The 26,975-nt window shown below is 38.4% G+C and overlaps 1 protein-coding gene across 3 annotated transcripts in view; it reads left to right on the top strand.

Annotated features, from left to right (window-relative positions):
- Positions 1-11,243, top strand: part of tmtc3 (transmembrane O-mannosyltransferase targeting cadherins 3) — a 29,533-nt gene extending 18,290 nt beyond the window's left edge. For all 3 annotated transcript variants that reach the window (XM_026175007.2, XM_026175005.2, XM_026175006.2), the window contains exons 8-14: positions 1,035-1,183; positions 1,393-1,513; positions 1,682-1,793; positions 6,479-6,582; positions 7,257-7,426; positions 7,666-7,892; positions 9,813-11,243. In XM_026175007.2, coding sequence (XP_026030792.1) covers positions 1,035-1,183; positions 1,393-1,513; positions 1,682-1,793; positions 6,479-6,582; positions 7,257-7,426; positions 7,666-7,892; positions 9,813-10,711 — 1,782 coding nt within the window. In that variant the 3' untranslated portion in view covers positions 10,712-11,243. The remainder of the gene's footprint in view (positions 1-1,034; positions 1,184-1,392; positions 1,514-1,681; positions 1,794-6,478; positions 6,583-7,256; positions 7,427-7,665; positions 7,893-9,812) is intronic.
- Positions 11,244-26,975: the final 15,732 nt, after the last annotated feature.

Below are 26,975 nucleotides of genomic sequence, written 5' to 3'. Positions count from 1 at the left end.
GAAACAAATTAGCATGTGTTGTGCAATAGGTTCATTGTTCTCATGCTTAAAGGTCAGTAAACTTGCTCACAATATTGCTCTAAGCTTCAGCTTTAGAAAGGGGAACACAAGTCAGCACAAAACACTGAATTATGACCTTTTGCATTGTTTATTCTGGTTTGCTAAGAGCCTTTTGGAAAATGTTGCATAACAATATCACAACACATTAACATACTGCATCACTACAAGGTTGCCAGCTGTCTAACATGGAGCATGAGATATTAATAAATAGTTTTAGACAACCACTGTCCACTGAGGAGCCCCATTCTAGATTGTAGATGTGCTGCAGGAACTATCACAGAGTCAGTTTTTAGTGCTGAAGCCCGTCTTTATTTGGAATTCTGTTTGATATTTTGGAGATTGGTCAGTCCAGTAGTTTTGCATATTTGTAAGATGAAATCATAGACAAATTTTGTAGGCGTTTAGCTGATAGCAAAATTAAGGCTGAGTTCAAAGAGATGTAGTGTGGCATTGTGGCTAATGTGACATCAGTTTTACCTTTTAGGTGGGTTTTTTTGAGGGGGGAGGTGGTTTTGGGTTTTTTGTTTGTTTTGTTTTTGTTTTTTAAATTAATCCTTTTGTAGATAGACAGACAGTAAATGTCATTCCTATATCGTCATGTAGCAAGCTTTTAAAGAGTGCTTTAGGTGTTCACTGGTGAAGAACATGAAGCTAACCTGTTTGTCATACAAAGATGAGAAATCCTGCAAATTATTGTAAGTTTTACAAATTACAGATTTTAACCTAACCACCTGCTACCTACAAGTGAATGAAGTATTAATGAACTTCTGAGATTTAAACATCAAAAGAGCTGCCAAATTGAACACGTCAAAATCCAGTTTTCTTGTTTTTAGACACAGACTTTTTTTCCCCCTTAGGTCCGTCTCCATGATAATTTCTGAGTGTTCAAGTATTTCAAAAAAAGAGCTCTGAGCTTGTCATATGAACTGACATATTATTTCTTTCTTTTGTGCGTGTTTGTGTGTGTCCTGCAGGCCCTGTCTTTGATTGTCCTGCCTTTTATTCCAGCATCCAACCTCTTCTTCCCTGTGGGGTTTGTCGTAGCAGAGAGAGTACTTTATGTTCCCAGTATGGGGTTCTGTGTTCTTGTTGCACATGGATTCAAGATGATCTCACATAAAGGGTAGGTTCTTGTCCAAAATGACGTTTAAAAGAAGAATCCCTCAGAAGTGCAAAACTGTTTGTGAAATTATGAGTTTCTGTTTGTGGTTACACTTTTACCCTTTTTTGTTTTTTTGTTTTTTAATATTGGTGCAGATATTTAGGTTTTGTGAAGATTGTGAAAATGTATATTTAAAATTACATTGATCTGCTTAATAATGTCCTTTGTAGACAATTGAAGAAGATTTCCTGGTTGATGATTGGACTGCTGCTAACTACGTACACAGTGAAAACTTTTCATAGAAATTGGGACTGGGAGTCAGAATATACTCTCTTTACATCTGCCTTGAAGGTATGATGGAAATGCTGTTTTTGTGGTGGCAGAGTGTCATGTCAGTTTGCCAATGTCTGTAAACACCTTGTGATTAAAAATTTTGAGTAAACCAGAATTAATCATCCACTCACAAAACTGACGAATGTTTATTATCGTTATGTCTCTTTTAATTTGTCATCTACTCAGGTTAACAAGAACAATGCCAAGTTGTGGAATAATGTTGGCCACGCTTTAGAAAATCAGAACAATTATGCAAAGGCTTTGCGGTATTTTCTCCAGGCTACTCGAGTCCAACCAGGTGAGACACTTTGATGTCATTCATAAATCATTGAAAAACGAAGGATGGTTTCATGGAAGTGATGAAAAATCCACTACAGTTTGCAAAATTCTTTCTTAAGAAGATCAACAAATAGTTGATCTTCTTACAAACTATTTGTTTTTTTTGGTGGAGGATACCAAATGAGGTTACAGTATTTTTCTTTGTGTTGAGAGTAACTGTTTTACTTGTTGTTCTACCTGTTCCAACAGGTATACAAAAACAGAAACACCGTATAATACAGTATAACTGCTTTAAACACTAATATTAAATGAAAAAGACCCAGAAGTGTAGACATTCAGCTTTAGTTTAGTGGGTTGAATAAAAAGATTGCATAAAAATGTGAGGAACTAAAGCATTTTTAAATACAATCTCTTCATTTCAGGGACTCAACTTAAGTAACTAAAAATAAAATTTCATTTCTAATGAAACTTCATTTCAAATACTTAGTTGGGTTTCCTCCATTTTAACGCCAGGTCTATACTGCAGCAGCTTTCAGTTGCTTTTTGTTTGTGTGCCTTTCTGTCCGAAGTTTAGTCTTCAACACGCGAAATACATGCTCGATTGGGTTAAGATCAAATGTCTGACTTGGCTATTCAAGAATATTCCACTTCTTTGCTTTAATAAACTCCTGGGTTGTTTTGGCTGTATCTTGTGAAATGCCTCCCAATTATTTAACTTCATTCAGCTCATTTTGGGCAGACAATAGGTCTCTAAATACTGCTCTAAAAATTGCTTTCTTTCTCAGGATGTACCAAGCTTTAAATTTTGTCACTCCTAATATTGTAGCAATTTCTCAGATGGGTTTTTCTGTTTTCAGAGCTTAAGGGTGGCTTGTTTCACCTGCATGGAGAGCTGCTCTGACCGCATGTTGTCGGTTCACAGCACAGTCTTTCAGATGGAAGCACCAGACCTCAGATCAGCTCCAGGCCTTTTATCTGCTTAATTGATAATGACAAAACAAAGGAATTGCCCACACCTGCCCATGAAATGGCCTCTGAGTCAACTGTCCAATTACTGTAGGTTCCTTTAAAAAGAGGGTTGCACATGTTAAAGAGCTGAAATTCCTAAACCCTTTGTCCAATTTGAATGTGGATACCCTCAAAGGAAAACTGTGTCCATGTCCACTATATAACTGTAATTAGAATATGTTTCAGTGAGAGAGAGAGATCCTATTCTTGCCATTAACCATGGTGAGCATGAAAATGTTTGTTGATTGAAAAAGAATCAAAGAAAAATCCCTTACATTGTTCAGCTGCTCTTTCTATTGTTTATGGTAGACTAAACCATCTATCAGTCTACATGAAGGAAATTAGCCTTTGTGCTCTAGCCCAGCGGTCCCCAACCCCCGGCCTTGGACCGGTACCGGTCCGTGAGTCGTTTGGTACCGGGCCGCAAGAGTTGAGGCTCAGGTGTGAAATGTATGGTTTTCAGGGTTTTTATTAGTTTTCGGCGTTATTTTGTTATCGTTTTTATCGTTTACTCGGTTTTCCTGGGTCTGTTCACGTGTGTTATGAATAAATCTTCTTTTTTTCGGTACCGGTACTAGTTTTATATTGTTGTATTTATCCGCAACACCTTAAAGGCCGGTCCGTGAAAATATTGTCGGGCATAAACCGGTTCGTGGCGCAAAAAAGGTTGGGGACCGCTGCTCTAGCCCATTAGTGCTCTACCCATGGTGTAGCCAAAAAGACCCATAACAGTCCTCAGGCCTATTTACTTTTCTGCCAGAAACCATGTTTTATGTCTGTCATGTAAATAACCTCAGTTTCACTGGTGGCTGGATACAACTGCAAGAAAGTAATTCTAGCTTGAGATGGTCAGAGGTTCTCATTGTACTTCTCATAACATTGTTCATTTTTCAATTTGTAGGAATAGTAAGCAAGTACAAGTCATTGTGCTTTTTGATTATCTTATTTCAGGGTATGATTTTTGCTAATTTTGTTTGTCATGTAGAAGTATTTGTAAGGTTTTTTGTTTTGTTTTTTCTTTCGTATTTAAAAATGCACACAGCAACTATTGTACAATAGTTGCACTTACACAAGATACCATTTTTCCTCTTCAAATTCAAACAGCAAATCAAGGAAGCTTATACAGTGTGTGAAATGCTTATTTGATTCCCTGCTGAGTTTTTCTCCCTTGCAAACAAATGAATAATCTAAAATTTTTATGGTAGTTTCATTTTATTGGAGAGCGACAGAATGTCAACTAAAAAACAAATCCAAAGGTGTCCGCATGTCACGGAGTAAAATAAGTACTTGATCTCTAAGCAAAATATGACTTAGTACCCTAGTATTTTTTTGTACGGTAAGATTGTTATTGGAGCACTTTTGCCTTTATTGGATTGTGGAGCAATGAAGGACAGGAAATTATTAAGAAAGAGAGAGGCCTCTCTAAATCCTTTGTTTGTTGGCTTCTGCTTGGCATCTCAAAGCTTCAGTTCCCTTGACAGATTTTCTATAGGATTAAAATCTGGATGTACTCCACTCCATGACCTTAATGTGCTTCTTCTTTAGCCACTCCTTTGTTGCCTTGGCAGTATGTTTTCGGTCATTGTAATGCTGGAAGAACCATCCAAGACCTTTCTTCAGTGTTCTGGCTGAGAAAAGGTTCTCATCCAAATTTTTACAGTATACGTTCCATCCATTGGCCCCTCAATGCAATAAGTTGTCAATACACTTGGCAGAAATACAGCCTCAAAGGTTAATGTTTCCACCTCTGTGCTTGATTGTGGGGATGGGGTTCTTTGGGTCATACTCAGCATTTCTCTTTTTTCAAACACAACTGATGATAAAGAGCTTGATTTTGATTTCATCTGACCACAGCACTTTCTCCCAAACCTTCTCTGAATCATTACGTGTTAAATGGCAAGGTTAAGACAGGCATATAGATCTGCCTTCTTGAATAGGGGGACACTTGTGGGCACTGCAAGATTTCAGTCCATCACGGCGTAGTGTGTTACCAGTGGTGTTCTTGGTGACTGTGGTCCCAAGCACCTAACAAGCACAGACAGCCAGGATGTAGTTTTGGGCTGATCTTCCACCTTTCATGTAATGTATTTTTTCTGGATTTTTAGCTGATATGTTGTCTCTCTATTAAAATGAAACTACCGTAAAATTTAGAGACTTCATTTCTTTGTGAGCAAACTTATAAATTCAGCAGGGGTTTAAATAATTATTTCCCCACTGTAGGTAATCACTGCTTACATTATTGCTTGACTCTTCCAAAAACTCTTAACAGCTATGTCACGTGGTAAGCCAGTAATGTGACTTCAGATTGCATTGATAGTGTATCATAAACTGTTTGAACTACTGGTTCCAACCTTTTTCATTTAAGTTTTAGTAAAGTAGGAACTTGTTTTAACAAAGGATATTGTGCATTGCTCAAAAGACCTAAGCTGTCTGTTAATGCATTTGCTTGTTTTCCTATAGTCAGGGGAACAAAAACAATCAATGGGAAATTGTAAAATTAGATTAAAAATAAAGGGGGACAGACGACAATAGACTAAAGCATGGCAAAGATTCAAAGAAAAAACACAGAATATTGAGAAATTAAATGTAGGCTCCATCAAATGGGCTGCAAATTCACATGTTAACACGGTGTTTTTGTGTAATGAAGTTAACTCAATGATTTAATTCAGCAGCAGTTTAGAAGAAATGAAAAGGGTCACTGTTGGAAGATTAAATGCTTACATAGTAACACTCTTGGCTAAAAATATGACCAAAAAATCCCCTGGACAGCTAGTTCAGTTGAAAGTCCAACAAGCTTTTTTTTTTTTTTTAACTTCTCTTGACACATACAGTAGTTAATAGGCAGTCAGTTGTTATGAGTCCATTCATTTTACTCTAAGATCTCATGACTGCAGTCAAACAGGCCAAAAGTATAATCCTACTATCTAAAGCAGGGGTGTCAAACTCAAATACACAGTGGGCCAAGATTCAAAACTGGAACAAAGTCGCGGGCTAACGTTAATATTTATTGAAAAAAAAATCTTCCTCCAGATATAAGAATGAATCTTTTCTTATGGACTCAAATAAGTTTTGAATATGAATATGGAACAAGCAAAGCTTAATACTAAACAATATATATATTAGCTGTATAATACCAGTAGGCCAGCTCTAATAGTAATTTGGTATGGCTTCGCGGGCCAAATGTAATTAGGCTGCAGGCCAAATTTAGTTTGACACCTATGATCTAAAGTGTATCATTTCGATATCTTGGGCATCTGTCTGTGTTTTTGTTTTTTTTTCATTTGTGCTTAATGCCTTAGTTTAGAGGAAGCCTACCATAAACTGAGATATCCACAGCTTTGCCGGTTCATCACCCACAAGTGTTTCCCCAAGATTAGCAATGTAAACACATTTTCCCAGCGAGGATTTCCTGCTCTGCTAATCAAGCATCAGTTCTGGCTTTACAAACTGACCTCTTTTAAAGTTTAATTTTTCTTACGTCTTCCTAGAAGGATTAAATAAGCTCCTCAAAATAATGTTGCTTGTTTTGTCTTACACTATTGATGGTATAGTTGAAAATCATTTATATTTTCTAGTCATGTTTAGCATTAGTTGGTATTTAATATAGTCATGTTTAGTAAATGTGTTAAAACACACATAAACAGATGGAGTAGGATTTTGTTTTCTCACTGCTCTTTCTCATTCTTGTTGCTGCAGATGATATTGGTGCTCACATGAATGTTGGAAGAACCTACAAGAATTTGAATAAGTCCAAAGAGGCAGAAGAGGCTTACTTGGTTGCCAAATCCCTCATGCCGCAGGTATTTAATCATTTGCTTTTTTTGTTTTTTTCTGCTTCCTTTTATGCAATTGTTACTCATTCCTGGCTGTAAGGTTCATTGTAGTCACTGTTTACCACCTGATGGTGGCAGATCATGCAGCATACAACAGCCTTTCAGTCATATCATGGAAAACTTTAATTATATATAACGAACGTGGGCATGATGTTGATGAATTATAGTTATTTTGCTTATTTAATTACAATGTTAGGATCAACACTTACAGGATTATTCCTGGCTCAGATATGGGGTTTCTGGGGTGACTATACCTTACATGGCAGAAACATTAAGTAAATATCCTTGTTATTTTAACTCCACTTTCAGTAAATAAGTAAACAACAATTAACAAAACTGGTTGAAAAAGCAAAAATAACTTTCTTATAATGCAAACTTTTACTGGGGGTACCAAGTTCTTCTATTCAGGAAAACAACCTTCCCAGGATAAAAGCAATGATAGTGATAAGAGGTATAGTTGCAAGTTGCATTACCCAGAAAGGCCTGAGCCAAAAAACAAGGACTAGAAATCTGCATTAAAATCTAATCTCTCATAACAGACTGTAATATGATGATTTTTTTCCACTCCCTTCAAATTCTCTACTTTATTTGATGTTACACAAGCTTTGATTCTAATGAAATGTTGTTTGTCCACACATTAGGTTATTCCTGGTAAGAAGTATGCGACGCGTGTTGCCCCAAACCATCTCAATGTTTACATAAACCTAGCAAATCTGATCCGGGCCAATGATTCGCGGCTGGAGGAGGCTGATCAGCTCTACCGGCAAGCAATAAGCATGAGACCAGACTTCAAACAAGCTTACATCAGCAGGCAAGTTTTGTTTTGATTTTTTTTAAACTCTTTATCTGTCAGATAAAGAGTTAAAATGGCACACATATTCTTTAATAAATGAATAAAATCTTGATCTTAAATGTATTACTGTCAAAGATTTGTACTGAGACATTCCCCTTATCTCAAATTTTGTTGGTCAAGTAATGTAGTAATGTGTTAGTGTTTTTTGCATTATCACCTCTATATGTATTTATTTATTTGTTTTCTTTTTGACTCAGAGGGGAACTGCTTCTCAAGATGAACAAGCTTACAGAAGCCCGGGATGCCTATCTCAGAGCCTTGGAGCTTGATCGCACCAATGCTGACCTGTGGTATAACCTGGCCATCGTCTACATTGAGATGAAAGACCCATCTGAAGCCCTGAAGAACTTCAACCATGCTCTGGAGCTCAACCCACGCCACAAGCTGGCACTCTTTAACTCAGCACTTCTCATGCAGGAGTCTGGTGAGTGTAATGAAGATATAAATAATTTAAGCATGATTGTTCCTCATAAGAGGAATGAGGAGAGCCTTACTTGTCACTTGTTAAAGGAAATAACCTTGTATTACCTTTAGGGTGTAACCAGATGCTTATTTTGAAGCGCACACTGCATGTACTGACAGATGTTCTTAGCCAAGTTTCTGTTCATTCATCCTTCATCAGCTCAGTGATAAAAGTGTTTACTAGTTTCTCCACCCCTGTATTTTTTATTTTTTTTAAACACAGATGGCAAAACCATAATATCAGTTGTAATGACTCAGCATGGGAAAAGAAACACAACTCACAATAATTTCTATTGAGAGCTCCATTAGGTTTTCTTAGTGTACAGGTGATTAGCTGACCTGCTGGTCATATTAACTTTATACTAGACAGACACTGTGTACTGGTCATAAACACTGTTATTTACTTTAAATCCATCAGCGAACAGCAAACTAACCTGTTTATCCTGCACCAACTTGCAGAGTATTTCCATTCAACCGTTAAATAACACAGTTGATCTACCTTTGTTTGTTTTGCAGCAGATTTCACAATATCACAAAAAAAACAATGTCACATGTACGACCCAGAATCTGATTTTAAAACATGAGGACTTGCGCTTTAAATTTCCATTTTATCAAATCTAACTTCTCTTCTTCCTCTCTTCTCCTGTCTTTGTACATCATTACTTCCCACCTCTGTTTTTAAATGACCCACCAAACTGCTGCTGGAACATTGCTGCCGCAGGTCAATCAAGAACGCCTTACTGATTGTAAGGGGCTAAACATATCAAGTACAGCACTTTTTTAAAAAAATATATATATATTTCGTGCAAAATTATTTGAAAAACATTAGCAATTACTTTATTAGTTAAGTTCATCAGAGCACGTTTCCACTTTCCTTTTGTTTCACCTTGTCAAACAGTTTGTATTTCGGGGAATTCTTGGTTCAACAGGTCTGGCAATAATCGGCCTGGCTCTAGCAAATGAAATCGAATTCAGCTTTTCAAAAAATGGATGCATTATGATTAGTTGAGATAATCTTTTTTTTTTCCTGAATAAATTCGATTGTCATTTTAAAAAAATTCCATTTTGTTTTTACTCAGAGTATCTTTGTCTAATATTAAGATTAGTTTTATGCAAATGTGCAAAAAGAACAAAAGATCCAGAAGGAGGCAAATATTCATTTTCCCTGTGTAAGAGTTGCGAGTTGGTAGGAGCCTATCCCAGCTACCATGGATAAATGGATGCAAGGATGGACAGATGGATAGCTCTGTATACGATCCATTGTCAGTTCTGACACCAAGACCAATAAGTCCACAATCTTTTCTACCGTAGATAAATAGACATGCATTGTAAGACAAATTAATTTCAATAAAGGTTAGCTTAACAGTGTGCTGTTGTAAAATAGACTGTCCTAGCATCCAGTACAGTCTCTCATAAATTCTACAGTCTGATTTTTAAATAAGCTGAAAACCCATGCACATATTAACTCTCACAAACCTCCATCCCTCAGGTTTTTGAATTGTGGATTCCATACTAATATATCAATATTAGCAAATATTTGGGGGAGAAAAGTCAATTAATCCACATTTCAATACATGAAAAACCTTGGTTCAATCACTGGTGGTGCTGACTATCCACTCAGTGCCCTTAAGTGATTGTGGAAAAGAGACATAACAAAATCACAAAACCTCAAACTGTAAAAAAAGATTGCAGTAAACATGATTTACAAAGTTTGTTTCCAATGGATTTTGTCACATTTAGCCATTATTGTTTTAAACTTTTTCATACCAGCTAAGGGTAAACAAAATCTTGCACAATGCACATAAAAGCACCTTTTGTGGTTGAATATCAACGTTTGATTACCCAAATTCACCCTGTGCTTTGTGTCTGTTTCCTGTGACAGGTGAGCCCAAGTTCTGGCCTGAGGCCAACCGTCGATTCCTCACCTATGTGGAGGAGGAGCCTGACGATGCCAATGGCTATTTCAATCTTGGCATGCTGGCCATGGATGCAAATGAAAATGCAGCAGCTGAGCGGTGGATGCGCAAAGCCATTGGTCTGCAGGCTGGTTTCCGCAGTGCTCTGTTTAACCTAGCTTTGCTCTACTCTCAATCAAAACGTGAAGTCGACGCATTACCTGTGTTGGATGAGTTGCTACACCACCATCCAGAGCACATCAAGGGCCTAATCCTTAAGGGTGACATCCTCATGAATCACAAGAAGGACACCCGTGGTGCTAAGGCCTGTTTTGAGCGTATTTTACGCATGGACCCCACCAATGTCCAAGGGAAGCACAACTTGTGCGTGGTCTACTTTGAGGAGCGCGACCTGCCACGGGCCGAGCGATGCCTGGAGGAAACGCTGGACCTGGCACCAAATGAGGAGTATGTGCGTCGCCACTTGAGTATTGTACGTAGTAAAATGGCTGCCATGAGTGCAGCAGGCCGACCACTGTCTTCAGCTACCACTGAAGGAGCAACCACGGAGGGGGTAGCTGCATCATCCAAGGAGGAAGTGCTGCAGAGTGTTAAGGAGGGCACGGAAGAGGCTGCTGCGGGTGGAGAGGAAGGGAGGGGTGTTGATGCAGTTGGAAAGGAGGTTGGGGATGAGAAGAATGAGCGGAAATCCTCTACAGAAAGTGTCAGAGGTGTGGGTGTGGACCAATCAAAATCTTTAGATAATAGCCAGTCTGACAAGCGGACTAAGGGTAAGTCCACGAAGGACATTAAAGATATAGAGAAAAAAAGAGCAGCTGCCTTGAAGAGACTAGAGGAGATTGAGCGCATATTGAGTGGTGATTGACATTGTTGCCATTTTTAGCTGGACTACTTTTCCGGAGCTCTTTAATGCTCCAACTAAGACTTCTCCCCTTTAGCGATGTGTAATCATAATCAATTATCACTTTATTTCTTTGATTTATCTGCTTTCACAGGCCACTCAGTATTGTCTGCTGGTTTAACATTAATTATTTAAGGGAAATTTTGATCTGCACATGAAATTCACAACATTAACAGTAAAATTAAGCACAAAGCAAACTTGGGATGATCTATTTAAAGCTTATGTAGATGCCTATGTGTGCATATGTGCTTTATCTGAATGGGATCACATATCATAGATCGGTAGTAGTTTGTTTTTTCATTTGTAATCATTGTTTATCACTGGATTTTTTTTTTTTTTGTCTCACCAAGATGTGAGTCATTGCGCTATTGTTTTTAAAAACAGAATGATTGTATCGTGGACAATTAAGGGAAGTGACATGTTTGGCAGATTTCCTCAAAGCAGGATTATATCTGCAGAGTTTGCCCCCTCAAAATAAAACATACAGTGAACAAAATGACTCCATACTACATTGACATCAATCTACATATGTGTATTCCATTGCAGCAACATTTGTTAATCTTTATTGATCTCACTCAGTACTTCCTGCTACTGCAGTCTTTACCTCAAAATTTCATTGTGAACCTATCTAAAGATATTTATCTTATTCCTTTTGTCACATTACCCATCCCTCCCCCTAACATCTCTACAGCTGGCTCCTATGCTTCAGACACCATGGCCCCATTAGAGATGTTTTGGATGTCTTGGGGTTTTTTGTTTTGTTTTGTTTTTTTTGCTTTTTCCCCCTCCGTCTTTCCCAGTAAACTCCCATAGACATTGCTTTGACATTGGCGAGACCCATTTTATATGACCGTCAACAGTGACGCACGGTCATCCTCAGCGTCATGCGTTCTTCATTTGCCAAAGGTCCTTTCACATCAGAAGAAAGGGGGAGGGGGGGATTTTCAGAGCACATTTGAAAATCCATCCAAAAATGGATCTCCCGACACACTTCTCTGCAGTCATGATTTTTATTTTTTTGTTTTATCTTGCTGGGACTGAAACATTGAGGTATTCAACATTTTCAAATTTTGATAATAGACCTTGTATTTGGAGGGGGGCGGGGGTTGTTTTTCCAGTATTTACAGCTATGTGATCAGTCGGATCAAAAATGCCCCGAAGTATCAACAATAAAACTACACTTGATCTGCTGGTGAACATGCGCACATAGTTTTTAGTTTGTTTGTTTCTTTTTGTTTTTTTTAAAGTGCACAGATTTCTCCCTCTTGTGTCCTTGGCTCTTTTTATTTTTATTTTTATTTTTTGTCATTACACCACTATAAAACCCTGTGGCTGATTGGCTACTGTTCAAGAGGTCTGATGCTTAAATCAGTAATGGTGAGGAAGTGACAAGCTTGAATACTACCTGGTACAGCAAATTGTTACTGTCACAGCCATCTACAGAAGCCATGATAGTCATGAAGAGCAGCCTATTGACTACATGTGGTTTCCTCTTCACAGTGCCGTAATTTGTTTCAGCAAATTGTTTTGCTTGGTACTTTTTTTTTTTTTTTTAAATTTCAAATAGGAGATCTGATTACTGTAGATTAGGAGTATTGTAGTGGTACTACAAAATCTTGCTATGCATTGCGTGACCCTATGTACATACATTTACAGGATATTGTATCCAGTGTTATTTATTATTTTGGTATGCGCTAGATGTTTTTGTTTACCACTGGTAATTGTTTCATTTCAAGGTGCGTTATTTAGTCTCTGCAAATTTGTGTGTATCGTCACATGTTTGTTTTTTAAAGTCCTGTATTTCAGTAGAGTTCATGTCAGTGTTAAACATGTACGAAATCATTCAACTGGCTGTCCAGTTAAACAAGTACAGTTTGGAACAAGGATGCATCCAGTTTGCCACGACTTCTGTTTCGCCTCATTTTGAGTAAATTTTTGTAAGATTTTTTTTTTTTTTTTTTGGTGTTTTTTTTATTTTATTTTATCTGTTGGTGGTGGGGGTGTCGGTTATTAAATAAAACTAGCTGAAAACTCTGTGCCTGTTCTTCTGTGTGTGTTACTAACGTACAGTAAATGTTCTTGAAATGGATTGATCCTACTGATTTGCTGCAGAAAATTTCAGTCTTTGAAAAAGGAAGCTATTGCTAGAGGTGCCTTAAACCTGTTTCTTCTAATGGGGGGGGGGGGGAGTCCTGTGGTTGCAAAAAGGTTCAAGGTTGTGTAGAAGTCTAAAGTAAACAAAAATTACAAAATTTAAAGAGTAATTTATTTTTTCCCCACTGCTGTTGAATTTAACTGCAGGGTGACATGCAAGGAGATGTTTTGATCGGTCTCATAACATTTCACCACAACAGTATGAAGCAAAAGTCAATTAGTCTGACCTGGGGTTGAAAAAAACAAATTTTGTACAGTGTAGGAATAAAACATCACATGACAACAAAGCAAGAATTCTTCAACACTTTGAACTGTGCCAGGGCCAAATCTGTCAGCCTGAGAGGAACAGAGTGTAACTGTCAGTAGCTGCCAGTCAAAATGTGCCTTTCATTCAGTGTGATGTACTGTTGGCCCCAAAGCCTTGTGCTGTCCAAATATACCGGCTGTGGGTTTTGAGATTATCTTGTCAAAAGATACGTGAAAAACTCTGAGATTTTTTTTTTTTCACAAGAACTTTTCTTTTCAACCATAAAAACTGACTGCAAAGTCATATGCATTCAGGTTTTCATAATGTCACAGAAAGTGACCTTAGTGAAGGTTACAAATGATCGTCTTATGGCCTCTTACGGTGGATTCACTGTCCTGCTAGACCTCAGTGCAGTGTTTGATACTGTCGATCATAATATCCTTTAAGAGTGATTTATATCTGTGTTTCCCAACCACTGTGGCGTGGCACATAGGTGTGCTGTGAGAAATGACCAGGTGTGCCATGGAAGATTATCTGGTTCCACCTGATTAGTACTCTAAGCAATCGGCGTGAGTAACGGGTAAAGCAATTACATTCTCCTCCACTAGAGGGCACACTGAAGTTAATTATGGAGTTCCACAGGGTTCAGTGCTAGGACCAGTTTTGTTTATGCTTCACTTAGGCAGTATCATCGGAAGGTATAGTATACATTTTCACTGCTATGCAGATGACACAACTTTATCTATCCATGAAGCCAGATAACACGCACCAATTAGTTAAAATGCAGGAATGTCTTTCCTATTTCAGTAGCGGCCAGGCGAGATACTCTACAGCAGAGAACAGGAGCAGCGAGCATGTCATTCGTTCTGTCTTCCTTCTCTCACCCCAACCGGTTGCAGCAGATGGCCTGTTAAAGGGGAGTTTTTTTCCTTCCCACTGTTGCCAAAGTACTTGCTCATAGGAGGTCATATGATTGTTTTTCTCTAAGCATTATTCTAGGAATCACAAAGGATTAGAAAAATGTGTGCTTTATTGTCAGATTTCCAATCCATATTATACCTACAAGTCAAACATTTCCACTGTTAGGGATAGTTTTTCTTTATTTCTCACACATTCACTTAAAACAAAACAAACAAGCAAAATAAACATTTCTATTTCATATATTTTGCACGCAGTGTTGGGAAGGTTACTTTTAAAATGTATTCCATTACAGAATACAGAATACATGCCCCAAAATGTATTCTGTAACGTATTCCGTTACGTTACTCAATGAGAGTAACGTATTCTGAATACTTTGTATTACTTAATATATTATCATGCTGTTTACAACTACGTGAATGTACTATTGCTGTGTGATTTATTACTATTACTGAAGGTCCACGACTCCGAACCGTAGTAAAGGGACCTCTGACTAATACGACGGGGTCCCTGTCGGCGCGTAGCCGAAAAATAGCTTTACTTTGTTGTGTGGGTCAACTCTTCTTGCGAGAGACAGAGAGAGGCGTCGAAAGGCTGCTCCAACGGAACTTATTGTTTTCGGAGGAAAACACGAGCACAGTGTACAGTCGAGTCTTAATAGCTTACTTACAACTGGGCTCGTCAGGCACTCTTCTTGGCTGCAGTGGTTATTATTATATTTACATGCTTCCAGCTCCCGTTTTTGCTCGATGACAACTCGTACCTTTCCACTCCCCTTTTTCTCCCTCCTCGCGCTCACAGACCCGTAACGTGTATGGCAGTCCATTCTCCCTGCAGCACGGACTACACTGCCCATGATGCTACATTCTTTAGAGCTATGCTTGTAGCATTCTGCCTGTTAGCTTAGCACAACAACAACAACAACGAAAAGGCGCTCTCTCACCCAGGAAACACACAGTCGCAGAGAGAGAGAGCATCGCCCTGTAACCATGGCAACCGTAACGCTGCCGCCTGGAACAAAGAATGTAGCTGTCAAACAAAACCCAAACAGTCCTGACCCGCGACAATATGAAACAGGAAAGTACCGCAGTGTAATCCATTTATTTCAACAAAGTAACTGTATTCTGAATACCACCTTTTTAAACGGTAACTGTAACGGAATACAGTTACTCATATTTTGTATTTTAAATACATAACGGCGGTACATGTATTCCGTTACTCCCCAACACTGTTTGCACGGCGTGAACGCGTTAGCGCCGTGCAGCCCCACACACGGGGGCCATGGGCACGTTGTGTGCACTACCATCCAAAAACTAGAGGGGGAGGTATTCTGCACATGGCACATGCACAGACAGTGACTGAAAAATCTTCATCATGGGATACTACTAAAACAACACAGGGATCTTCAGAAGAGTTCCTCTCATAGCTGTTACATGACTGTGTAAACTGATTGATGCCACCATGATGAGAGTACACACAAACAACACACATAATTTGACTTTAATTGCCCACAAAACTGTCAACAGGAAGTGCAACGAAGAAAGTCTTCCAGTTGCTCCCAAACAGTACAACTGACACACAAAGGCTAAGAAAATGTTGCACAGATGAAATAACATGATGTTCAGTTTATTTATTTATTTATTTATTTGGCTCTTTTGTCATCAGAATTGTTGTCTAAAGGCAAAGAAAGATGCCCAACGGATTTACTTTACCAAACTGACCATCCCAGCCTTGCCGTAATGGTCCATTTGATTCACCTTTTATTGTTTATTTTATTTTCACTTACTGAATACGGGACAGACTTGACTGGGGGAAAGAAGGGGAGAAAGAAAGAGGGAAAGAGAAACAGCTGAGAAGAGGGACGGGGGAGAAGGGCAAAAACCAAAAACCAACAGAATGAGCAGAAAAATTAAAAAAATTAAAAAAATACATATATCAATCACCTGGGTCACCTGCTGAGAAAGAAAAAAGAAAACAAGCAGAAGAGAACAAGAGTAATAGAATAAGCAACATCACAATGATATATGGGAATATGACAGTAAATACTAAATATTAAACATTATTGTGCAGCACATAAGATCAACAGAACACAGTGTGCTTTGAGGTAGGAGCCAAAAAGGGTGTAGTTTGTGGGTGTGATCACCCGTGTGTACACCTGTGAGCATGGACGTGCTTGTTTTTTTGTTTTTTTAAAAGGTTCCTTCATGTAATGATCTGCTAGAGGGTGTGGGGGGGCCACAGCCCCGTCCTCCAGGGTATGAAGCAGGTATGGAGGAGATCAAAACTCCAGACATCCAGAGGCCCCCAGAACACAAGAGACCAAGGAAGACCAACAGAGGGGCAGCTGCGCCACTGTCCCGGAAAGAGCTGAGGAGAGTCCCAGATGAGGGCTCACTCAGCAGCCGCGGAGCAGAAGCCAGGGGGAGTTGCAGTGACGCGCCCGTGAGCTCTGCCGGCAGCCAGCCGTGCCTGAGTGACCGAGCCCCAGGCCGAGAGGCCGGGGGCACCCCACCTCCGAAGTGGCCCGAGCGAGCCCCAGGCTCCAGGCCCCGATAAGCGGCCGCCAAGGAGTGAGCCGGTGTGTACCTGGACGCCCATCCCCGGACACAAAGAACCACCAACGCGCCGACACCTGAGGGAGTCCGCCACTGGCAGGGGAAGTGGTGGTAGGGGGAGATAGGCCTCCAAACCTTGGAGGGCCTGAGATGTCCCCAGAGAGGTGGCGTCTGATACCCAACCTGACATATAGACACAGACATACAGGCACACACAGATACAAACATCCATTCCCACCCTCATGCTCTCATATGCACTTACTCCACACTCAACCAACGTGGAGACAGACATAAAGAGACGCTGCACACACGATCACACTCCCCAAGCGTACTCTACTAACCGGGTCTAGGTGCCCCCGCCCCTGGAGGGGGGAACTGCACCCAGACCCAGGTGGTGTTACCCTTTTCCCTGCGGTGGGGAGAGGCAGACCGCCCTGACTCCGCAGCAGCAGGGAGGCCCCACACTCCAGACGGGGGGGGGGGGGGGGAGCCTCCTCTGCACCCTGGTGACATACCCCTACTCCAAGGTCCTGCATGTGTGGGTGGTTGTGGTGGAGCGGGAAGGGGGAGGCAGCTGGAGATGGGGAGAGAAGGAAGGGAGGGGCAAGTGACCCCTCCCTGGGGCCAGCTCCCCCACTGACCCCAGTAGGCACCCCCATACTCCACGACCCGCCAGGGAAAGGGGGCCCAGGCCCATCCAGACCGGGGCCCAGTGCAGGAGCGCCTCCCGGCCCCACAGAGCCCGGGACAGTCCACCCAACCCCACCACAGAGAAAACTACACCCACCCCACAATCCACTCATCTTCCAGAATACATAAGACAATAAACACCCAAGCTGAGATCTTCCTCCACCTCTCCTGTATCTCCCCCTCCTGCAGAGAGAGTTCCTGAAGAGAGGAAAGTTCCTGCAAGATGTGACAATCTCCCCCACCAGTTGAAGAGCCCCCCAGGTGGCTCGATGCACCGGCGGCACCCTGCTCCAGGGCTGGGCCCCCATGCACCCACCCGCCCACAACCCCGGCAACACACCAACCAGGACCCAAGCCCCCGAGGCCCGGCCCCGGCCCCAGCCCAGAGACGGAGCGCCAGTTAAGTTTTTTTAAAGATGCTAATGCTGGACTGATGACGAATTGCTATGTTAGTGAACCCCTGTTTAAACAAAAAGCACTTGGTTTGGCGTATTTCCCTACATGATCCCTATATGTAGTGAAAGTATATTACAAAGCTGTATGAGTTTTCTGTGGCTTACAATTCACAATTTTCTGTAATTATTATTAATTAATCAGTTCTATTAATCTGTTAGTAGAATTCTTTTTTTTTTCAGCTTTGTTTGTTTGAAAGAAGTAGGCAGAGACACCAGAGAGGCTACAGGTACACAGAGCAGTCACTTGAGATTGTCCAGCTCTCTTGACCTGACTGACCAACCTGTGCACTATCTGGATTGAGAAAGTCTATGACTCAGTGCCTCAGACATGGAATGCCTAAAACAAGCTCAACAAGAGCCTAGGAGCCCTCATCAGGAATTCCATGGGAATATGGCGAATAACACTAGAGGCCAGCTTCAATCCAATTGCACAAGTCACCATTAAGTGTGGGATTTAAAAGGAGATGCTCTGTCCCCACTGCTGTCCTCCATTGTCCTGCACCCCATCAGCCAGATGATTATCAAGACTGTATACGGATACCGATTACGAAATGGAGCAAATGCCAGCCACTACAATAGAGGCTGGGGTCTACCATACCAAGAAAGACCCCAGTTGCAGGCTGTGCAAAGAGTTCAGAATGATCCTGTAGGACTTCCAGATACATAAGGGAAAGCTGGTAATGGCTAACCAACCATACACAGTAGTAGTGGGCAAGCAGAGGAAGAAGGTCGTAGTGATAGATGTAGTAATAGCAACATCAGGAAGAAAGATCATGTGAAGCTTGAGAAATACCAAGCAAGCGCTAAGAGATGCGAGAGATGAGCTAGAGAAGAAGTGGAGGACGAAGGCAGCAGCACCAACTCGCCCACTGCTCCAGCAGATTAAAGAATGACATCTGAGATGTTTGTACAGAAGAGAATAGTCCTAGGAATAGCAAAGATAATGCGCAGGAAGCTCCTGGGAGGCTGAAGCTAGTGTAGGGCTAGTGCACAATATATATTTATGTGTGGAATATATACACATATAATACATATATGTGTGCGCATGTGTGTAAAATTAATCTCTGTTTACAGGAAAAAGCCACATCTGAACCCAATCGGGTGTGACTAACTATTTTCATAGCTCATGTCCAACATTAATGCAAAGAGGGTATCAATTAATGTTAGGACAAACTGATTTATTAAGGTACATAAAATACCCAAAGTCCTATCATTAATGTTAGTAATGATTATAAATAAGATAAATCTGAAGCAGCCATGCGTGTTTCCTGGAAAATTGGTTTCCCTTTATTGGTAAACATGTTCACTCATCCACCAGGAGCACCTGTTTTGTATTTCATGATGCCATGTGCCCAAGTAGAGCTTCCTCTGTTGCTTTTCATGTCAAACAGTGTTGTGTGTGTGTCTGGGGCTGGGGTGAAAACAAGGACTGTTTACGATTATACAGTCAGCTAAATACAATTCCATTTTCTGAACACTCTGCTGTTTTTTATCTGTCCATCATGAAAGCAGACCATTGAGGTTGTTGTGGATACACTATAAAGCACTGTGCATGGTATTTGTTTGTTTGGAAACAAAAACATATTTATTTTGTTTGCAATATGTAACAAATTCCAACTTACAACATTCCTAAATCTAAAAGTAGAAGAAACAAGGTTAAACTCATCACATAGCGCCACTATTAATGACAACATTTTTACTAATGTCATGGATTTCCAAATTAATAGTGGCCTGCTTGTCTGTGACATAACTGACCACTTACCAGTTTTTACTTTGTGTGACTGTGATTTAAAAAAAAAAAAAAAAGATACCAAGATTACGATAGCAAAGCGAACAATAAATGAAGAAGCAATTCATGCCTTCAATTTCGATTTAGCACAACAAGATTGGAGTTCGGTGTATGAAGAGTCAGATGTGGACAAGGCTTATGATAATTTCCTAGACATTTTCACTATGTTGTACAATAAACATTGTCCTGTAAATGAACACAAGACAAAGAAAAAAAAGATAAAAAGTCCTTGGTTCACAAAAGGAATTATCAATGCTTGCAAAAAGAAAAACAATCTGTATAAGCAGTTCATCAAAGTAAAAACAAAAGAAGTGGAACAAAGATATAAAGCATATAGAAATAAATTGACTGATATTATAAGAACAAGTAAACAACTTTATTATAGAAGAAGATTATATGAAAATAAAAACAATATAAAAGGAACTTGGGATGTGTTAAATAACTTAATTAAACAAGGATCTTCTGGAACATCATATCCTGAATGTTTCATTGATGCAAATGGTGAAAATCATAACATGAGTAACATTGTAGATGGGTTCAATAAATTTTTTATAAATGTTGGCCCTGAACTAGCAGCGGACATCCCGTGTCAAAAAAATGAAAATATCAGTAATATAAAATCAAATCCCTTTTCACTGTTCCTCTCAGCTACAAATGAGCAAGAAGTAATAAATATCACATTAAAATGTAAAAGTAAGTCTTCAATGGATTATCATGACATAAATATGTCTGTAGTTAAACAGGTTATTCTGAATATTGCTAGTCCCTTAACATATATCTGTAATTTATCATTTCAGTCCGGTTGTTTTCCAAAAAAAATGAAAATTGCGAAAGTAATACCACTATACAACACAGTTTTACCAATTATAGGCCTATTTCTCTACTGCCTCAATTCTCAAACATTTTAGAAAAACTTTTTAATTCAAGATTAGAAAAATTCCTTGAAAAACATCAAATAATAAATGTTGGTCAGTATGGTTTCAGAACGCAAAGAACCACTTCATTGGCGATAATTGAGGCAGTAGAAGAAATTACTAATGCACTGGATAAAAATAAATATACAGTTGGTATTTTTGTTGATCTCAAAAAGGCCTTCGACACAATCAATCACTCAATTTTATTGGATAAATTGGAAAGATATGGTATTCGAGGGAAAGCTGGTAACTGGTTAAAAAGTTACCTAACGGGTCGGGAACAATATGTTAGCATAGGGCATTACCACTCAGAGAAACTTGGTATTACATGTGGTGTTCCCCAAGGGTCAGTGTTGGGACCAAAACTTTTCAATGTATACATAAATGATATTTTTGATGTTTCTCGAGTACTTAAACTCATACTGTTCGCAGATGACACCAACATATTTTTCAGTAGCGATGATTATACTGATCTTGTAATGACCGTAAACAGGGAGCTAAAATTAATAAAAAAATGGATGGATATAAATAAATTATCATTAAATATAAATAAAACTAAAGCAATGTTTTTCGGTAATTTAAAATATAATATAGAATTACCAATTATCATTGAAGGTGTACCAATTGATAATGTGAGTGAAAATAAATTTTTGGGGGTCGTAATTGATAACAAAATTTCATGGAAACCCCACGTCAGACACATAAAAACCAAAATTTCCAGAAGCCTCGCAGTTTTGAACAAAGTGAAACCATACCTTGATAAAGATGCACTTCGTACTCTGTACTGTACCCTGGTTATTCCATATCTTACATATTGTGTGGAAGTGTGGGGAAACACATATAAAAATACAACTAATCCATTAGTCACAGTACAGAAACGAGCACTGCGTATTATTCACAAGGCTGGTTATCTAGATCATACTCACAAATTCTTTTTTCAGGCAAAGTTACTTAAATTCCAGGATCTGGTTAATTACAATACATCTATAATCTTATACAAAGCCTTTAATAAACTTCTACCTACAAATTTACAAATTATATTTGAAATTCGAGAAAGGGTTTATAATGTGAGAGGCTTCGGGGAATTCAAATTACCCAGAACTCGAACAACCCGTAAAGGTTTTTGTGTGTCTGTATGTGGTGTGAAAATCTGGAACAGTCTGAGTTTACAACTGAAACAATGCAAAAATATTCATAGATTTAAATTCCTCTACAAACAGTTGATCTGGTCACAGTATACTCAATGATGTTTTAGTGTGCTCTGTAATGTCTGTTCTCTTACCATTGCTGGTATGGATTCCAAAAAAAAAAAAAAGTATGTGCGTATGTATGCACATATATGTACATGTGTGTGTAGATATATATGTATGTATGTATATGTATGTGTGCTTGTCACTATGTAATTATTATTGCCTGTTACCTGTGGTAACGCAATTTATAATTATTATATATTCTGTATTTAGTTATGATGGTTCTAATTGTTGTTTGCGAGCTGCCGTTGAGATGCTTGCATGTGCCCGGCAGCCCGGGGCTGTTGATGGTTTGATGGTTTGTTTGGTTGTAACGATGGGCGTAGCTGTGGGAAGCTTATTGTTTTTTTGTTGATGAGTGAGTATAGGGGTGGGATTTAATAAGTTTTCTTCGTCCCACTCCTTTTCAGGTAATTTTTGTTTTGTGCACTTTATGTTCAATATATATATTTTGTTGTGCCTGAAATGAATAAATAAATGAATGAATGAAATGAAATGTGTTTAAAGGTTATTCCTCTGTAACAAATATACCAGTTAATTTTAATCAAATTTCTACCTGTCTCACAACTTCACTGACATCATGAATGGCTATAAAAGCAGGTATTTGTTTAGATTTTTTGTATTACACCCTAAAATGTTCAACTTTACATGTTTCAGTAAAACATGTCTAGTGGGAATCCATGTGACCGCTGTTTACTCAGAGGATCAAACTGTATGATGGTGAAAAATCAAGTCAGAGAACAGAGCCCATGTGTCCTAGAATAGTGCAGAATGAAAAATTATTATGGGGAAACATCAAAGCATAGGGTAGATAATATCTTTGAAGTTCCAAACTTGAAATAATAAATCAGAAATCAGGCTCTTTGTAAATTTGATACACTGCAAAAACTCAAAATCTTACCAAGTATATTTGTCTTATTTCTAGTCAAAATTATCTCATTACACTTAAAATAAGACACAATCAGCTACAGGGCAACATTTCAGTAAGCTAAAGGAACTTGTTTCAAGACAGTGAATCTTGAAACTAGAGAAAAACTAGAGATTTTTCACTTGTTCCATTGGCAGATTTTTTCACTTAATACAAGATATTTTAGCTTAAAATAAGTGAAAAAATCTGCCAACAATATTTGCCTGCTCCCAGAGCTGTATATTTCTCTGGCAATTAGCAATAAATACAAACACAGACTGTGGTCTTTTTCCTGTGGATAAATACATGAGGTTAGATACAACAACACTTGATTTTTTTTACACCAAGATGCTTAAGTGGATATAGTTTTGCTTCTCAACCAACTGCTTTTTTTAACCAGTGTTTCTGGGACCTACAATACTGACCATTTTTAATTCATCATCATAGTGATATCATCATAGTAACTATGCCCACTAAAGATAACAGTTGTTAAAATGAGAGTGGGCTGGAGTATACTGGAGATTTCCACTCAGTAGTCATTTACTCTGTTTGACTAAATGCTAACATCAGAAGTTAAATTAAGTTAACTTCTACACGTTCCCTCTTCAGGCTGAATTCATTTATCAAAGGACCACGTTTTTACTTTCCAGTTATTCGTAATCTGAGATATCTTAAATTTTTTTTTGCATAACTGACTTTTAGCCTGGCTTTTAATTAGAGTGACTTTTTTTAATTAATTTATTTGATTAATTGCATTTATATTTTAAATTTCATTTGTCACTAGTTTACTTTTAGTAGTAATCCTACTTCTCTTTTTGCATCTTTTCTCACATAGCTTTTTCCTCCCAGCTATTTGATGTCTTGTTTTTAACTCATGCAATAGCGTTTTTAAATTTGGACAAAAGCTTAGTGTCTGGGAAGGTCAAAATTTGAACTTGCCAGAAGCAAATGAGAGCTTGGCTCCTCCTAAGACATGAGCTGACCTGAAAACATGACTTGTATCATCAATTTATGCTTTTCTTACTCTTCGCAACCAAAATTTTGCAGGGAACTTGAAAGTATGAAAAGAAACTAATAGTGTTCTCTAATACTAAACCAACTGCTATCAAACACAAAGCTGATCATGCCCATTTGGTCTCCCTTTTAATTTTCAAGGAATGAAGACATGAAAACGCCCAGTAAGTGAAACTGTTAAGCTCAAGAATAACTGTTTTTGAGAACATGGGCAAAAAGCTGTCAATGTCCAGCTTGGAGCTCAGTTAAGGCTTTCAGACGGAGACAGTGATGGGGACAAAGTGTGATCTTATGTATGTGGAGCAAAAGCAGACATTCTGTTCTTTATCAATGATGAGAAAGGCTCAATGTACCTAAAGCTGTAATTACATAAATTGTTTTGCTCAGAGCTCAAATCCAGATATATTCTATTCTGAACTATGTAAAGCAGGAAAAGCCTGCAAATGATTACACTGCTGTTTAAAACCCCTCACAAAACAACTCAGCATTTGCTATTTAAAAGATATTATGGTTTAACCAACCTAAATAAAGTTAAAGTGAGATTTAATTTTTTTTTCTTTTGATGGGACAAATAATGGACCAATCATTACATTCTCACGTTCTGTTGTAGTAAGCAAGGAGATTTTTCTTGTAGCTAAATAAGTACAAATGTGTTTGTGTGAATGAAGCAGTACTTCATCAGATGCTTCTGGCAGCAGTGAATGAAGTACTTTGACCCCTGGTCATGCATTCTGAGCGATACATGAGTGTAGAAACTCTGCTCCAACTTGTATTCTTGAAGTTCCTATATTTATTTTGGGGCACTTTTTTTTTTTTTTATCAGACCAGGCTACTGACCACACATCTAAATATATCTTGAACCAGAAACAACTTCCTTGAATTCTGTGAGAAACAGTTGTGGACTCTGATACATAGTGCCGAGGTTTAAATTACGCAGGATGTTCAACACATTTTTCATGTTAGATTTCTATCTCTGCAGTTTTTCCAGAACAGATGGGCTTAAATTACATGGATGCAGATGTTCATGTGCCCAGTTTATCACATAGATATAATCTTTTAACCACAGTAGAGTTAAGCGCCTCAGTGAAGACTCAAGATTCATGTAGAATGGAATAAAATTAGATAAAGTTTTACATTTCACTGTCATATATTTGTTTTGTTATTCTACCTCAAATTTTGAAGAGCTTAACAAATTGAAGAAATATTGAAAGGCTCAAAATATGACTACCATACTAATAGAACGCCTGACTTACTTAATCATACAATTACAAATGAATAGATTAATAGATTGATATCCTAAATTCATTGCTGTCTCACTAGAAAGCTTCTAGTGATATAAATAGAAAAATAATGCTGGGAAAGCTAATAATAAAGAGAAAAATCTAAATCTTTACAAGGGAATTGATTATGCTTATCTTATCAACTTTGTAATTTTATTTATGGACTCCATTTGAGTCACTTTGCATGAGCCACGGTTAAAAAAAATGCACTACTTTATAATATTAATAATATTACTCTGGGCATTTGTGCAGCTGCTCAATTTGAGTCTTTACAAACAATAGCAACAACCTAATAGGTTCTTGTGGTAGACTCTTCCAAACAAACACAGTAGGTAAAGGAGGCGAATGTGCTTATATAACCATATGATGCCCCACAGAGCTAAATGTATAAAAATATGAACACCCAGTATTAACAGTATATAAAGAAAATAAAGAGAAGCATAATAGGTTTATTTCAAATTTACTTCAACTACCGTAATTATCCTTTGAATAATTTTAATTGCTATAAATACAATGTAAAAGTGGTAGATCGTGAAGAAAAAAATATATCACTTAACTGTGGAGTTCCACACACTTTAAGAGAGCCTTCAGCTCACTGTTTGAAACAGAACGGTTTGAGCTCATTATCCTTTTATTTCTTGTTTCCAAAAGAAACGGAGACCTCTTTAGCAAAAAAAAGTCTCACAAACCTGTTCTGCTGAGCCAGTAGCTTATAACTTTAGTCTAGAGTTTAGTTGCTATATAGTCAGATATTTCCCTGAGGGAGTTGGTGGAGGCCAAACAGGGTTAAAAGTGTAACGAAATTGCTCACACATAATTATACAAAAACCATTAAAAAGTAAGTAACATTAAAAAGCAACAATGCACCTTACTACAATCAATAATTATCTGGTCAAGGTGATTTTAAATATTTCATATACTTTCAAACTTGTTCATGGTTGCATTTATATTTCAAGGATAAATCCGAACACTTTTTGCTACCTTATTTTAAAATGTAACTCTTTTTAAACATTTCAAATAAAGACTTTTTCAGTAAATACTTACTGCCCAGTTGTAAGAAATATGAAAGATTTTGTCAGTGATATTCAGGCCTCATGCATAAACAATGCAGTAATGCTGTCCATATGGCTAAAAGCAGGTCAACTACCTCAAGTACGGTTTAAAGTCAAAGTGTACAACCTTTGACATTCTTCACCAATTATTTCAGCTTATTGTATGTGTGAGATCATATTTTCTATGTTATTCTAGAACCAGAGCTAGTTAGAGGCTGACAACTGTACACAATCAGTTACATTTCCTTTCAAGGGGGCATGTTGTCTAGTATTTCATTGGGTTGAAGTTTAATGAAATAATTAAGAAGCTTGTTCATTTCCACTGACTTATGATTTAACAGTCATGAGTCAGTTAAGTACTGAGGCCATTTCACATGACAGGAGTTAAGTGTGAGGTCGGATGCTGGCACGTTGATAAATCTGGGAATCATGAAGTGGTGTATAAAAAAAGTCAGATTATAGGAGTAGCTCATTGTTAAAAAAAGTAAAAACTCCTGATGTAACTCTCGTGGAACAAAAAGTGATTTGTCATGGCAGTGGCTTACAGCCAATGGTTGCCAAGTCTATGCCGCTCTCTATGTTATTGCACTGCTTTTGCTTGTTGTTTCTGTGTTTTTGATGGGAGAGTCAGGTCACTGTGTAAAGTCATCTGCAGTGCATCCCAAGGTTTCTCAATGGGATTAAATAAAAACTATGTGGTGGCTCATCTATGTGTGAAAATTATGTTTCATGCTCTCACAACCACTCGTTTGCAATTTGAACCTGATGAATCCTGGCATTATCATCTTGAAATATGCTTGTGCCATTAGGAATAAAAAAATAAATAAAAAATCCAAATCAGTATATTCTGGTAGTCAACACTGCTGAACCCAGACCTGACCCGAGCTCACAGGCTTTCACAATAGGCACTACACATGATAGGTGTTCTTCTTCTGCCTCGCTTCTTATCAGTGATGAACATTTGCAAACTGGGAGAATATAGTGTTGCCCATTGAAACTTCCT

This window comes from Astatotilapia calliptera, chromosome 7, assembly GCF_964374335.1.
Source record: "Astatotilapia calliptera chromosome 7, fAstCal68.1, whole genome shotgun sequence".
In the NCBI taxonomy this organism is placed as follows: Eukaryota; Metazoa; Chordata; class Actinopteri; order Cichliformes; family Cichlidae; genus Astatotilapia; species Astatotilapia calliptera.
Note: the sequence above shows the minus strand (reverse complement) of the source record. Positions and strands in the feature narration are given on the sequence as shown.